This window comes from Pongo pygmaeus, chromosome 21 (genome assembly GCF_028885625.2).
Source record: "Pongo pygmaeus isolate AG05252 chromosome 21, NHGRI_mPonPyg2-v2.0_pri, whole genome shotgun sequence".
In the NCBI taxonomy this organism is placed as follows: domain Eukaryota; kingdom Metazoa; phylum Chordata; class Mammalia; order Primates; family Hominidae; genus Pongo; species Pongo pygmaeus.
The window spans coordinates 38877325-38893619 of record NC_072394.2 but is presented as its reverse complement, the minus strand read 5'-3'; the positions used below and the strand labels follow the sequence as shown (position 1 = coordinate 38893619).

At 50.2% G+C, this 16295-nt stretch overlaps 1 protein-coding gene across 6 annotated transcripts in view; it reads right to left on the bottom strand.

The window, feature by feature from the left end:
• DLGAP4 (DLG associated protein 4) overlaps nucleotides 1–16295 on the bottom strand; it is a 223829-nt gene that overhangs the window by 68472 nt on the left and 139062 nt on the right. For all 6 annotated transcript variants that reach the window (XM_063659229.1, XM_063659227.1, XM_063659228.1 and 3 more), the window contains one exon: nucleotides 12812–13052. In XM_063659229.1, coding sequence (XP_063515299.1) covers nucleotides 12812–13052 — 241 coding nt within the window. The remainder of the gene's footprint in view (nucleotides 1–12811; nucleotides 13053–16295) is intronic.

The window sequence follows — 16295 nt, the reverse complement described above, 5'->3', positions numbered from 1 at the left end:
TGACCAATATGGAGAAATCCCGTCTCTATTAAAAATACAAAATTAGCCAGGCATGGAGGCACGTGTCTGTAATCTCAGCTACTTGAGAGGCTGAGGCAGATGAATCGCTTGAACCCAGGAGGCAGAGGTTGCGGTGAGCCAAGATTGTGCCATTGTACTCCAGCCTGGGCAGCAAGAGTGAAACTCCGTCTCACAAAAAATAAATTAATTAATTAAAAAAAGACCAGCCTGGGCAACATAGGGAGACCCTGTCTCTACAAAAATTTAAAAATTAGCTAGGTGTGGTGGCATGTGCCTGTGGTTCCTCAGCTACTCAGGAAGCTGAGGTGGGAGAATTGCTTGGGCCCAGGAGGTCAAAGCTGCAGTGAGCTGTGATCCTGCCACGGCACTTCAATTTGGGTGACAGAGTGAGATACTGTCTCAAAAATAAAAAAATAACAAAAAAGAAAAGCAGATTCCTGGGACAGAACTCAGGCAGCATCAAACAGTGTTTGTATTTTACCAAATTTGAGACCCTTGGGCTAGGAGATTTTAACAGTCCCTTCTGATGGTGATGTTTTAGGGTGCCAGAAGATATTTATGGAACATCTACTGTACTCCAGTACTGGGTCCTTCCCCTAAGAGCTCCCCAGTCTGGTTGGAATCCCTACAAGGCGGAGTTGGCTGGACGACAGCCTGAGATGGGGCACAGACAGGACTCATATGCTCCCCCTCCCTAATCCCCAGCCTGGACCCCAAGGCTCCCCGTCCGGGAGGTGAAGATGCTCCTCTCCCAACTTCCCAGATAGTCACTGTCCTGTCTCAGGTGCCAGAACTGGCAGTTAGAGGAGTGAGGGCTGTCCCCGTGTAACCATTCCTTTTCATCACCCCTTAGCTGTTCTCCTTCACTCTCACCCACATCCAATCCACCAAAGAATCCTGTTGACTCCACTTTCAGAGCCCTCCCAGGATCCAGTGAGTTGTCACCACCTCCCTCACTGCCACCCTGCCTAAACCACCATCATCACCCTGGTATTCCCATATCACTCACTTCTTGCCCCTCAAACATGGCTGCATGCAGCCCTCTGAGTAGTCTTTTTTACTTTTTCTTTTCTTTTTTTAATTTTGAGACGGAGTCTCATTCTGTTGCCAGGCTGGAGTGCAGTGGTGCAATCTCGGCTCACTGCAACCTCCGCCTCCCGGGCTCAAGCGATTCTCAGGCCTCAGCCTCCCGAGTAGCTGGGATTACAGACCTGTGCCATCACACCTGGCTTTGTATTTTTAGTAGAGAGGGGTTTTGCCGGGCACGGTGGTTCATGCCTGTAATCCCAGCACTTTGGGAGGCTAAGGCGGGTGGATCACCTGAGGTCAGGAGTTCAAGACCAGCCTGACCAACATGGTGAAACCCCTCGCCATTGCACTCCAGCCTGGGCAACAGAAGCAAGACTTCATCTCAAAAAAAAAAAAAAGATATGGGGTTTCACCATGTTGGCCAGGCTGGTCTCAAACTCCCGACCTCAGGTGATCTGCCTGCCTCGGCCTACCAAAGTGCTGGGATTACAGGCGTGAGCCACCGCGCCCAGTCTGAGTGTTTCGTTTAAGATGCACACCAGGTCATGTCACTCTTGTGCTCCAATGCCCCAGTGGTTCCCCCTTTTACTCAGAGCCAAAAGACAAAGTTGTCTCCATAGTCAGTGGCCAGACCCAACCCTCCCCTCCCTGTCCTCGAACCTCACCTCTCACCATGGCTCTCTCCTCAGTGCTCTGTCCCCCACCAGCCTGTCAGGCACCTCCTGCCTCGGGGCCTTTGTACCACTCACCCCCTGCCTGGAGCACTTCCCAGCACTGCTTATTCCCATACTTCCTTCAAGTCTTTACTCAATCCGGGTGCAGTGGCTCATGCCTGTAATCCCAGGACTTTGGGAAGCGGGGTGGATAGCTTGAGGTCAGGAATTCGAGACCAGCCTGGCCAACATGGTGAAATCCCATCTTTACTAAACATACAAAAATTAGCTGGGTGTGCCTGTAATCCCAGCACTTTGGGAGGCTGAGGTGTGCGGATCACGAGGTCAGGAGATCGGGACCATCCTGGCTACCACGGTGAAACCCCATCTCTACTAAAAATACAGAAAATTGGCCGGGCGTGGTTGCTCATGCCTATAATCCCAGCACTTTGGGAGGCCAAGGCAGGCAGATTACCTGAGGTCAGGAGTTCAAGACCAGCCTGGCCAACATAGTGAAACCCCATCTCTACTAAAAATACAAAAATTAGCCAGGCGTGGTGGCAGGTGCCTATAATCCCAGCTACTCAGGAGGCTGAAGCAGGAGAATCGCTTGAACCAGAACCACGGAGGCGGACGTTGCAGCCATTGCACTCCAGCCTGGAGGACAAGAGTGAGACTTCGTCTCAAAAAAAAAAAAAAAAAATTAGCCGGGTGTGGTGGCGAGCGCCTGTAGTCCCAGCTACTCAGGAGGCTGAGGCAGAAGAATGGCATGAACCCGGGACGCGGAGGTTGCAGTGAGCCAAGATTGCGCCACTGCACGCCAGCCTGGGCAACAGAGTGAGACTCCGTCTTAAAAAAAAAAAAAATCTTCACTCAAAATCTCCCTCTCAATGAGCTGTACCCTAGCCACCCTGTTTACACCTCGGCACCCCTCCCTGCACTCTGCCACCACTCCCAGGACCCCTTATGCTGTGCCACCTACCAACAAACCACACACTTATGTTTATTGTTTTGTCTGCCCCTCCCCCTCCCAGTAGAATACAATCTCCACAAAGGCAAGGATTTCCATTTTGCTCACTGATGGTACCTACAACACAGCCTGGCCCAGAGCACTTGATCAATAAACATCTATCAGTGAAAGATGCCTGATTGCAAGGCTCAGGTGCTTAACCACCATGCCGTAGGGCCTCCAAGGTTCTATTTAAACACCTTCATCTCTCTTCCTTTGGGATGACTTCTCTACCCCCTGAGGGGATACAGAATGCCCCTGTCTTGTCTCAAGAGTCTCAATCCTGGGATTGGAGGCCTGCCCACCAGTCCTTCAGTCCTGGTCACTATTTCCCCCAGAAGGCTGAGTGGATCTGCTAAAAACAGGACATGGAAGAGTGAGGATCCATATACTCAGCACACAGTAGGCACTCAATTAATCAGGCATGTCGTAGTCCAAGGCTTGGTGGACCCCAGACAGGAAGCCTTCTGCCCAGCGTCCTCTGTGGAGAGGTGCCTGTTTCAGCAGTAGGGAACTGTGGTTCCTCATTACTCATTCTGGGAAGGCCTCCTAGGTCCTCCCATTATTCTCTCACACTATGGCCCCTGTTCTGACCTCACTGTCACTTACCTAGACCACTGCACCAACCTATGAGTGGCCTCTCAGCCTCTAATCCATCCTGCACATGTTGCTGGAGGACTTCTCCTGCAACTCCTGTAACATACCTTTGTCACCCATGCTTGTACCGCTTTACCAGGACTGGGTGGCTCCCATGCACAGGGGACAATGGAGAACTCAGGGCTTTGAAGTCAGGCACACCCAGGTAGGAAACTGCTCCCTGACCTACTAGCTGGGTGACTTTGACCTTGATAGATAATCATCTTCTCTAGGCTGATGTTTCTTTGTGAAATATCTGTAAATGTGTGTGCGTGTCTGTGTGTGTACACGTGCATGTTGAGATAAGTGGGTTAGATCAGGAATTGCAGATGTATGTAACTCTTCTGGCTACAGCAGACATCGCGAATCGATGGTGGCACCTATCTTTGCTTAACCAAATCTCAGAACTGAGCTCCAGGGATCAGAGATGACACATGGTTGAAGTCCATTTGCAATCTCTGGACATGATGGTCTTTGAGTTTCCTCTTAGCCCTGACACTGTGGAGACTAGATGGGTTAGGCTGACAAGAGCCTGCGGTGGAGTGAGGGGACGGGTGGGCCCAGGGAAGGGTTGGGGACAGGGTTGACTGGAGGGTTGACTGTGTACTGCAATTTTATCAACCTTCCTTCCTGTATACAGAGTGTGCGTTGGGGGGGGAGGTTAGGGGTAGGAGGGCAGTCAGAGAAGAAGCTGGGGGATGGAAGATGGGACAAAGAGGGGCAGGCATAGCAGCTGGTGACTGGATTGTCACAGATGGGAGGTACCCATGGGTCCCCAAACCAAGGCCTCACAACACAGATAGAGACTTTGAGGCCCAGGGAAGGGCAGGTGCCCACTCAGAGTGACACAGAACTCAGGGTCCCTGAGCAAGGAGAAAGGGTGGTTCCCAGGCCTGGAGCCCATCCCAGCTCAGCCTAGAGCCGGAAGCACTGTCAGGGAGTGAGCCCAAGTGTGTGTGCCTGTGTGCTTGCACACACTCAGGTGCAGAGAATGCAGCTGGCAGGAGTGGGGGTACACCCCGCAGCCCACCACCATGCCTGCCCAGGCCCCTGGCTGTCATCACAGCCTCCCTGTGATTCAGAGGGAGTGGGAGAGACACAGAAAGGGAGGACGGGGAGGAGGGCCAGAAACTGAGAGGGAAGGAAGGCAGAGAGGGTGGGAGGGAGAAGCAGAGAACTGAGGGAGACAGACAGAAGGCAAAGATGGTGGGGGGAGAAAGAGGGAGAGGAAGGGAGGGGAAGCTGGAAGAAAGAGAGGGAGATGGCAGAGTAAGAGGAGGGAGGGAGGAGGAGGGAGGCTGTTCTCCTTTCTTTTTCTCAGAGGCATAGAGAGAAGAGAGGCAGGAGGGGGCAGACTGGGGAGTGATGGCACCCCCAAGCCCGCTCCTAGATAGGTCCTTTGGCTGGGGAGGGGCACGCATCCGCAGCGGCTGCTTCTCCCACCATCCCAGCTAGAGCTGACCCCGCCTGCCAGTCACCTGCCAGAGCTATTTCTGGAATGTGGAATCTGGGTCAGACAGGGGGAGGGAGAACGGGGACAGCAGTAGTGGCACTGGCAGTGGGGAATTGGCCAGGTCCACGTGGGTGGGTGGGCAGGCAGGCAGCTCTTCGCCCTGCCCACGCCCTGCTTGAGAGAGGCTCTCACTGCCTCAATAACTGCCACTCCCCTACATCTACCCACTGGCCTGCACAGGGGCTGAGTGCACAGATGCCTCTGTGACAAGGACAGAGCTTTCACGCCCTTCAGCAACGTGGGGGCTCAGAACAGCCCTGCGGGTGGAGACAGGACCTGATTGCTCACTCCTTGGAGACAGATGCTGAGGAGTAAGGGGGCAGCCTTCTGAGCAGGGGTCTCCCTGTAGGGAGACAGTGGCTGGATGTGCAGTGGTGAGGATGTGCCTGTGTGTGCTGGTGTTTGTCTGTGGAGGGAGTGATTTTGGGCAGGCTCGCCATATATGGTTGTACAAGTTTTATACTGATCAAGGATGCTACATATCAGGGGGGAGCCATTCACCACATAGACATAATTTAATTATATAATTATTATGACAAATTTCTGGCAAATGGAAGTAAAGGACCTTATTCTAATAAAAAGTGTGACATGACAATTTTTCAACAGATGGCAGTTAAATGTCTTAAGAAGTGCCCTTTCTTTCTTTCTTTTTTTTTTTTTTTTTTTTGAGACAGAGTCTTGCTCTGTTGCCCAGGCTGGAGTGTAATGGCGCGATCTCAGCTCACTGCAACCTCTGCCTCCTGGGTTCAAGTGATTCTCCTGCCTCAGCCTCCCGAGTAGCTGGGATTACAGGCGCCCAGCTAATTTTTGTATTTTTAGTAGAGACAGGGTTTTGCCATGTTGGCCATTCTGGTCTCAAACTCCTGACTTCAGATGATCCGCCCGCCTCGGCCTCCAAAGTGCTGGGATTACAGGCATGAGCCACCACTCCCGGCCTCTTTTTTCTTTTTCTTTTCTTTCTTTCTTTCTTTCTTTCTTTCTTTTTTTTCTGAGACAGAGTCTCACTCTTATCGCCCAGTCTGTAGTGCAATGGCGCGATCCCAGCTCACTGCAACCTCCGCCTCCTGGGTTCAAGCGATTCTTCTGCCTCAGCCTCCAGAGTAGCTGGGATTATAGGCACCCGCTACCACGCCCAGCTAATTTTTGTACTTTTAGCAGAGACAGGGTTTCGCCATGTTGGCCAGGCTGGTCTCGAACTCCTGACCTCAGGTGATCCACCCTCCTCGGCCTCCCAAAGTGTTGGGATTACAGGTGTGATCCACCATGCCCAGCCTCTTTTTTCTTTTTTTTTAAAGACAGGGTCTCATTCTGTTACCCAGGCTGGAGTACAGTGGCATGATCATGGCTCACTGCAGCCCGACCTCCCAGGCTTAAGCAAATCCCACCTCAGCCTCCCAAGTAGCTGCGACCAACATGCCCAGCTAATTTTTTTATTTTGTAGAGACAGGTTCTCACTATGTTGCCCAGGCTGATCTTGAACTCCTGGGCTCAAGTGATCCTCCCACCTTGGTCTCCCAAAGCATTGGGATCATAGGTATGAGCCACTGCACCCAGCCTCTGTTTCTTTTTAGACAGGGTTTTGCTCTGTCACCCAGGCTGAAGTGCAGTGGCTAACTAAAAAAAATCTTTTTGTAGAGATGGAGTCTCACTATGTTGCTGAGGCTGGTCTTGAACTTCTGGCCTCAGGAGATCCTCCCCACGGTGCTGGGATTATAGTACCATGCTCAGCACTGTACCCGGCCTGAGCTTACTCCTTTTGGCTGCATTTGTTAAAGACTTACAAGACAAAGGGGCCAGGCGTGGTGACTTATGCCTGTAATCCCAGCACTTTGGGAGGCCAGGGCAGGTGTATCACTTGAGGTCAGGAATTCGAGACCAGCCTGGCCAACATGGTGAAAACCCGTCTCTACCAAAAATACAAAAATCAGCCAGGCATGGTGGCGCATGCCTGCGGTCCCAGATACTTGGGAGGCTGAGGCATGAGAATGGCTTGAACCTGGGAGGCGGAGGTTGCAGTGAGCCGAGATCGTGCCATTGCACTCCAGCCTGAGTGATAAAGGGAGACTCTGTCTCAAAAAAAAAAAAAAAAAAAAAAGACAGAAGAAAAAGGCCAAACGCAGTGGCTCACTCCTGTAATCCCAGCACTTTGGGAGGCTGAGGCGGGCAGATCACCTGAGGTCAGATGTTCAAGACCAGCCTGGCCAACATGATGAAACCCCACCTTTACTAAAAATAGGGAAGTTAGCTGGGTGTGGTGTCACACGCCTGTAATCCCATCTACTTGGGAGGCTAAGGCAGGAGATTGCAGTGAGTCAAGATCCTGCACTTCAGCCTGGACAACACAGCAAGACTCTGTCTAAAAAAAAAAAAAAAAAGATTTACAAGAAAAGGAGGAACTCAAAAGAAATAGCTAGGCCAAGTGCTGTGGCTCACACCTGTAATCCCAGTACTTTAGAAGGCCAAGGTGGGAGGATCACTTGAGCCCAGAAGTTCAAAACCAGCCTGGTAGAACATAAGGAGACCCCATCTCTACAAGAAATTTAAAATTAGCCAGGCATGGTACTGCATGACTCTGGTCCCAGCTACTCAGGAGGCTGAGGCAGGAGGATTGCTTGAGCTTGGGAGGTCAAGCTGTGGTGAGCTATGACCATGCCACTGCACCCATGCCTGGGTGACACATGGAGATCTTGTCTAAAAAAGTAAAAAATAGCCAATCTTCAAGGGGTGTTTAGAGGAAAGGGAAGGAGGCCAGAACTTGCTTAGTTGGAAAATAAATTTGTCAACTCCAGCCCCTCCAGACGGTAAACCATTCTCAAATTAAGATACAGCCTCGTTGGGCACGGTGGCTCACGCCTGTAATTCCAGCACTTTGGGAGGTTGAGGCAGGCAGATCACCTGAGGTCAGGAGTTTGAGACCAGCCTGACCAACATGGAGAAACCCAGTCTCTACTAAAAATACAAAATTAGCTGGGCATGGTGGCGCATGCCTATAATCCCAGCTACTCAGGAGGCTGAGGCAGGAGAATTGCTTGAATCCAGGAGGCGGAGGTTGCCATTAGCTGAGATCATGCCATTGCACTCCAGCCTGGGCAACAAGAGCAAAACTCAAAAAAAAAAAGATACAGCCTCAGGGCAAAGATCAAACCAAGGTCATGGCCAGTTAAGATGCTGTTTACACGGACAGGATCACATCAAGGTGTGGTTATAATACCTCTTATTAACATTCTAAAAGTAGTAGAGCCAGGAATGGTGGCTCACACCTGTAATCCCAGCACTTTGTGAGGCTGAGGCGGGTGGATCACTTGAGGTCAGGAGTTCGACACTAGCCTGGCCAACATGGTGAAACCCTGTCTCTACTAAAAATACAAAAATTAGCCAGGCGTGGTGGCACACTCCCAGCTACTTGGGAGGCTGAGGCATGAGAATTGCTTGAACCTGGGAGGTAGAGGTTGCAGTGAGCTGAGATCATGCCAGTGCACTCAAGCCTGGGCAACAGAGGGCGAGACTCTGTCTCAATCAATCCATCAATCAATCAATCAATCAAGATACCAGGTAGCAGATGCTATTATCTGTTCAAAAGGGCCTACAGAAAGCTTAAGGGCATGGTCCCACAGAAGCCCAAAGTAGGCATCAAGTCAAGAGAGAGGCGTGACTCAAAAACAATTATGGGTATGGCTTTTGGCACTTGAAGTTACATGGAATCAAATACATAGAAAACTCATCAAATGTTTGAGGTAGGTGCATGGGTAAGATTGACCAGCTTAGGCTAAAGGGAGTAAGACCATTTAAGATGCAAAAGACATCTAGCTCCCTAACTTTCTTTAGGAAGGAAGCAAGCTAAGAAAGGTGTTCACTCCCCAAGGCCATATTCTCCAAGTTCTCTTTAGAAGTGGCCAAAAATGCTGATGGAGAAGGAAGGGCTTTCAGAGAGCAGAACCAAGAGCTGTGGAGAACAGTAGACTAGAAAATCAACCCCAGGGAGAACTTGGACCTAATCAACAAATCTCAATGCATTTGCCCAACAGTTGCTCAGAAGGACTTCAGAATTGCCATGGATCAGTAAGTCTCTGAATCTCCACTTTCCCCTTTTCTGAACAGGAGTGTTAACTGCAGTTATCCTGTCCCTGTTTCACCAGTGTATGCTGTGTGGTTGGGGAGGGTTGGACTGTGGGGTAGATAAGTAGTTTCTTTAAAAAATTAAAAGTCAATTGTTCGATAGAAGCCACATCCAGACCTGACATAGATCATAAGAGTCTGATCCAATCTCATGATTGGATGAGACTTTTGGGGGTCTTGGGAATAAACGTTTTCTACACGGGAAGGGCATGAGTAAATACAGCCACGACAGTGGATCATGGAACATAGAATTGTTGACCCTGATTCTTTTTTTTTGAGGCGGAGTCTCGCTTTTGTTGCCCAGGCTGGAGTGCAATGGTGCGATCTTGGCTCACTGCAACCTCCACTTCCCGGATTTAAGTGATTCTCCTGCCTCAGCCTCCTGAGTAGCTGGAATTACAGGCGGGCACCACCACGCCTGGCTAATTCTTGTATTTTTAGTAGAGACAGGGTTTCGCCATGTTGGCCAGGCTGGTCTCAAACTCCTGGCCTCAAGTGATCCATCTGCCTCGGCCTCCCAAAGTGCTGGGATTACAGGCATGAGCCACCGCGCCCACCCAGACCCTGATTCTTTACCTCTCCCTGTGGCCACACCCTTTGCCATATGAATATAGTTTCCTACACAAAGGTGAGCAGGTACTTCTCCATCCCTTGTCTATGAGCTCAGTCATATGACTTGTGTTAGCCAATAGGATGTTAGCAGGTGTGACATGAGCAGAGGCCTTGAAACGTGCTTGTTTGGTTAGTTAGGCTTGCTCTTCTGTCTTCTGCCATCACCACAAAGAGAACATGCCCTGGCTAGACCACTGATCCCAGGAGGACCCTTTGGTCCCAAGAGGAGGATGAAAGACATGTGGAGCAGAACTGTCCCAACTGACAAACTTGGGAGCAAGAAATAAATGTGAATTGTTGTATTACACTGATTTTGTGGTTGTTTGTTATGCAGCATAATTGTAGGAAGAGCTGACCAATACAGGGACCCAGGCAGTATTGGGACATGTAGCCCATCCCCTATCTTTAGTCCATTCATGAGTGACTGGGGTTGGAAAAACTGGTGAGGGATGGTTTATTTGAAGAGAATTGCTAGGGGTGCTCTCTATCCCTCCAGGCCCACTTCATGCTTAGAGAACTTCGCATGGGTGTGAGGATATGGGGGATGTTATCCTTCACCCACGGCCCCTTTGGAACTGTAGCAGAGTGCCTGGGACAGCCTGGGAGAGCTCTTCTGGATTTGGAGGCCACAGAACCTGGGCCTCAGCTCCTGTTTGGAGACCTTGAAAGTGGAGAGGCTGGCAGGGCTACCGGTAACAGCAGGACTAGAAGGAAGGCTGTAGCGGACCAGTCTGTACTTTCAGAGGCTGTAGCAGACCAGTCTATACTTTCAGAGTCCCATAAGGCAAAGGCCCTTGTTTTCAAATACATTAAGTGGTTACCAAGAGGGAAAGTAGGGCTGGAGTTGTTTTCAGAGGATTCTACCCAAGATGCCTGACTAGCAGGGCCAGGTGCCCTAGCAGAAAGAAGCTGAGTGAGGAGGAGGCAGACTGCCAGATGGAGAAGCTGAGGGGGAATAAGAAACAGCGAGGTGAAGGAAGATTGCCCATGCCAGGAAAGACGGCACTGGGGACCCTGCAGGGTGGGAGAAAGAGCCAGCATGTGGCATCAGAGTCCCGATGCCGGATGACACCTCCCTGGCTGTCATCCCTTCCCAAGTGGAGGAACCAGAAACAGACAGAGATGAACAAGGAACAGAGAAGACATTTATTTACATCAAACACCAGTTGAGCACTTGAAGCAGTGCTTCTCTTCCTACAACAATCCAACCCCAATTTTTTTTTTCTTTGAGACAAGGTCTTGCTCTGTCACCCAGGCTGGAGCACAGTGGCTCAATCTTGGCTCATTGCAACCTCCGCCTCCTGGGTTCAAGCGATTCTCATACCTCAGCCTCCCGAGTAGCTAGAACTACAGGTGCGCACCACCACACCCGGGTAATTTTTGTATGTTTAGTAGAGATGGGGGTTTCACCATGTTGGCCAGGCTGGTCTCGAACTCCTGACCTCAAGTGATCTGCCCACCTTGGCTTCCCAAAGTGCTGGGATTATAGGCATGAGCCACCATGCCCGGCCCCCAATTGCTTTTGGTTTTCAGGAAGCTCAGAGTCAAGTCTGAGAGCCAATAATAACAGCTACCACTTACCAAGCTCCTACCACAAGCAAGTCCCTGCCTAAACATGTCCTATGCACAGTCTTATTTCATCTCCGTAAGAGCTCCCTGGAGTCTGGCTTATGCCCTTAATTTATACATGGAGAAACTGAGGCTCAGGAAGGAGAATTAGCTTGCCAGAGTAAGCTCAAACCTCTCTCTACTATTGATAAACAATAAATTATGCTGTTTTTCCTTGGTTTTGATTTTCTATTATTATTATTTTGAGACAAGATCTTGCTCTGTCTCCTAGGCTGAAGTGCAGTGGTGTGAAAACAGCTCACTTCACCTTTGATCTCCTGGGCTCAGATGACCCTCCTGCTTCAGCCTCCTAAGTAGCGAGGACCACAGGTATATGCCAACCCAACCAGCAAATTTTTTATTTTTTTAGAGTCCGGGTTTCATCATGTTGCCCAGGCTGGTCTCTATCTCCTAGGCTCAAGTGATCTGCCTCGGCCTCCCAAAGTGTTGGGATTATAGGCGTGAGCCACTGTGCCCAGCTAATTTTCTATGATGTCTTTTTTTTTGTTTTTGACCATCTTAATAATACTTGATAAGGTATACATGTGCCATGGTGGTTTGCTGCACCTATCAACCCGTCATCTAGGTTTTAAACCCCACATGCATTAGGTATTTGTCCTAATGCTCTCCTTCCCCTTGTCTCCCACCACCCCCACGCAATAGGCCCTGGTGTGTGATGTTCCCCTCCCTGTGTCCATGTGTTCTCATTGTTCACCTGCCACTTATGAGGGAGAACATGCAATTTTCTATTATTTCATGGCTTGCTCAGTGACACAGGGTCCCCTTTTTTCTCTGATCACATATGGGTTATCTTCAGATGATTTAGAACAAGAATCCAGGGCCGGGCATAGTGGCTCACGCCTATAATTCCAGCACTTTGGGAGGCCACGATGAGCAGATCCCTTGAGGTCAGAAGTTCACAACCGGCCTGGCCAACATGGTAAAATCCTGTCTCTATTAAAAATAAAAAAATTAGCCAGGCATGGTGGCATGTGCCTGTAATTCCAGCTACTTGGGAGGCTGAAGAACGAGAATTGCTTGAACCTGGGAGGCAGAGGTTGCAGTTAGCCAAGATCATGCCACTGCACTGCAGCCTGGGTACGGAGTGAGACTCTGTCTCAACAACAACAACAACAAAACACCCAAGAATCCAGAAGGTATTCCCTGATTGTGTATATGAGAGAAGCCTGCAAATGCATCCCTTTGAGAAGGCTCAGTGCAGACCCCACCCTCACTGCAGGCCTCTCTGCAGGTTCCAACCTCCCCTACAGGTTTGCCTACCTGAACTAATTCCAAGAGGCAGGTCAAGCTGCAGTAAGCCCTGACTACAGCAGGTGGCTGCTCTAAGCCAAGGAGCAACTAAGTACCCCACAAGCTCCAGCCCCCTCCAATACCTCCCACGCCCCCCAGGGGTAGCATCTGCCTCTGGGACCCCCATTTGAGCTCCAGTGGCCAAATGGCTGGAATTTCAGCTCCAAGGCCTCCTGCTTTTGCTCCCAACCATCCCCCTGGTGTGGGCCAGCCCGAGACAGATTCCTCCCTGTATCCTCCCGGCTGGCCCACCAGGCATGGTCCTTGAAAAGAAAAAAACCCTTCCCTCATCACAGTACTCACTCGGAAGCGTGCGACTATTGCTGAGGCTGCCGGTACTGGGCGGTGGGGAGAGGGACTGCAGGGAGACACTGTCCTCCTCCTGCGAGCAGCCTGCCTGGATGGCACGCAGGTAGCTGTGGCTGCGGGAGCGGAAGTAGCTGGGCAGTGGCAAGTCAAGCGTCTCTGCCGCTGTGGACTCCGCTTCACTGCAGGCTGACTCGCAGGCCGCCTCATACTGGTCACTCAGCTCTGCCTCCCGTACCTGTCCAGGCAAAGGCAGGTATGAGGGGCTGCGTATATGCCCATCCTGGGGGGGAGAGGTTCTTGGTGGTGGGCTCAAGGCAGGGCTGGACAGTCTGTGGGGTCTGACCTCAGCCCACCCCTCTCCATCTCACTCAGGGTATGGGATGGGGAGATGGAGCCCTTAAGAAAGAAACAGCCCCACCTCTCTGGGCCTCAATTTTCCCATCTCTATAACGAGGACAAAGTTGGAATATCTCAGGATATTAACTGTGATAAAAATCAGGGTCCACACTGATTAATAGATTTTAAGGTCACATCTGAATTTAGTGTGAAAGAGGTCTATAATCAATTAGCAATGTCTGTCCTGAATGTTGGAATGGGGGTGGCAGTAGATAACTGGATATTTACCATCCTATGGTCCAATCCCTTTATTTTACAAGGAAAGAAACCAAGGGTCAGTGAGGGGAAGACACTTGCCACGGGTACCCAGTGAGGAAGTGGCAGAACCAACACTCCAAATATGTATTTAAGGAAGATTAATCTAGCCCTCTTATACAGAACAGATGTTGGGAAAGGGGTCTGGAATGGAGGCAGAGGCCAGAGACGAAGCTGAAGCAATTGTCTGGTGGGAGAAGATAAAACTGGAATGAGGGTAGTTGCAGTAAGGATTGATTAATGATGTCTGCCATGGACAGTATGGAAAATGGTGATGTGTATGCTATTTGCTATCTTGTATCTAGTTCAACTTTGTCTAGATGGGTCCTAAGTATTTCTCCAGAAATGACTGTCTAGGACCCTGAAAATCTGAAGCCAAGGGTGTGAGCATTGAGGGGCCTCACCATGTACATACTCTTTGAGGGTTCTGGAAGGGCTATCTGACCCACGTCTCAGGCCATGTTGGTAACCGAAGACCACAGAGGATAAGCTGGGGAGTCAGTTGGCCAAAGATGTGGACATCCTGGGGGCTGGCCTGGGCCAGAAGGGGAGGGGGCACAAGCTGACTGACCATGTGGAGGAAAAGGTTGATCTGGGCCTGGGGCCAGCTGTGTCCCACCCAGCTGTGTAACCTCAGGCCATCACTATCTTCTCTGGGTGAGTTTCTCCTCATCTACATGAAATAGGTGCTAGTGTTCTCATCTGAGACTGCATCAGGTCAAACAACTAGATGGGTGTTCACCCAATTTGGAGGGTGGATGGAAAGGTCTAAATCTGTGCTTTTTAAATTTTTTTGAGATGGAATCTCACTCTGTCTCCCAGGCTGAAGTGCAGTGGCACGATCTCGGCTCACTGCAACCTCTGCCTCCCCGGTTCAAGCAATTCTTCTGCCTCAGCCTCCTGAGTAGCTGGGACTACAGGCAGGTGCCACCATGCCCGGCTAATTTTTGTATTTTTGGTAGAGATGGGGTTTCACCATATTGGTTAGGCTGGTCTCAAACTCCTGACCTCGTGATCTGCCCGCCTAGGCCTCCCAAAGTGCTGGGACTACAGGCGTGAGCCACTGTGCCCGGCCAAATCTGTGCATTTCAATATGGCAGCCACGAGCCATGTATGGCTATTTAGGTTTAAATGAATTAAAATTCAGCCTGGGCAACATAATGGGACCCCAGCTCTACAAAAGAAATTAAAAATACAAAAATTAGCCAGGAGTGGTAGCATGCACCTCAAGTCCCAGTAACTTGAGCCCAGGAGTTCGAGGCTTCCGTGAACTATGATAGTGACACTGCACTCCAGCCTGGGGGACAAAGCAAGATTCTGTCTCTAAAAAAATTAAAAAAAAAAAAAAAATTGATTAGTCCAGGCGTGGTGGCTCATGCCTGTAATCCCAGCACTTTGGGAGGCCAAGGTGGGTAGATCACTTGAGGTCAGGAGTTCGAGACCAGCCTGGCCAACATGGAGAAACCCTGTCTCTACTACAAATCCCAAAATTGGCTGAGCGTGGTGGCACCTGCCTATGGTGCCAGCTACTTGGGAGGCTGAAGCAGGAGAATCACTTGAACCCTGGAGGAGGAGGTTGCAGTAAGCCAAGATTGGGCAACTGCACTCCAACCTGGGTGATAAAACGAGACTCCGTCTCAAAAAAAATTTTTTTTTGATTAAAATTAAATAAAGTTCCACAGTCACAGGAGCCACATTTGACTTGCTCAAGACCACAGGTAAGCCAGGCACAGTGGCTCACGCCTGTAATCCCAGTACTTTGAGGGAGCTGATGTGGGAGGATCACTTGTGTTCAGGAGTTTGAGACCAGCCTGGGCAACATAGCGAGACCCTGTCTCTAATAAAAAACTAGCCAGGCATGGTGGTGCGCGCCTGTAGTCCCAGTTACTCGGGAGGTTGAGGTGGGAGGATCACCTGAGCCTGGGAGGTCGAGGCTGCAGTGAGCCATGATCGCACCACTGCACTCAGCCTGGGTGACAGAGTGAGACCCTATCTCAAAAATAAGTAAATAAATAAAGTCACATATAGCTAGTGGCTATCTCATTGGACAGTGTGGATTATAGAACATTTCCATCGTTACACAAAGTTCTATAGTACAGTATTGATAAGTTAAAATATAGGCCATGTGGCACACCCAAAATTCACTCGGAAGGAGTGTTAAAGAGATAGGTGTTTCTCCTCCAAAACTGCAGTCTGAAGTTATGAAGAGATCCTTGTGACTGCCGGGAGCATGGGGTCTTGCTTTGGGATCACACAGGAACCACATGGCTCTGGAACTAGACTGCCAGGGGTCCAACCCTTGGCCCATCGTTTCTTCACAATATGAACGTGGGCAAGTCACTTAATCGCTTTGTGCCTCAGTTTCCCCACCTATAAAATGGGGCGATAGTCCCCATTTCAGGGTTGTGGTCAAGATGAAAAGAGAGAATTCATATCACAGGCTTAGGATAGAGTCCAAGAGATTATGCACCTAGTAACCTCTACCCACGAATACAGGTAGCACTGTGGAGTCTGTCAATGTTGGTTAAGATGCTCTTGAGCTGTCGGTGGGGAGGCCAGCTGGTCAGCGCTGCTGGTGTGTGTATCACTGAGGATTTACCGTGTAGGGGACACTGTCCTGGGGGCTTTGTATGTTAACGCATCACATCCTTACCACTTGCCTATTAAAGGTGGATGAGGAAGAGGTCGCTTGGCCCACTGTGGGCTCTTTAAACAACTTCTTGAATCATGTGTTCAGGAGGAACACACAGCTCCTGTGACATGGGGGAGAGGGACACATGGGGCATCCACGGCTGGAATCAGGAGCTGGAGGTCTGGTCCTAGTTTT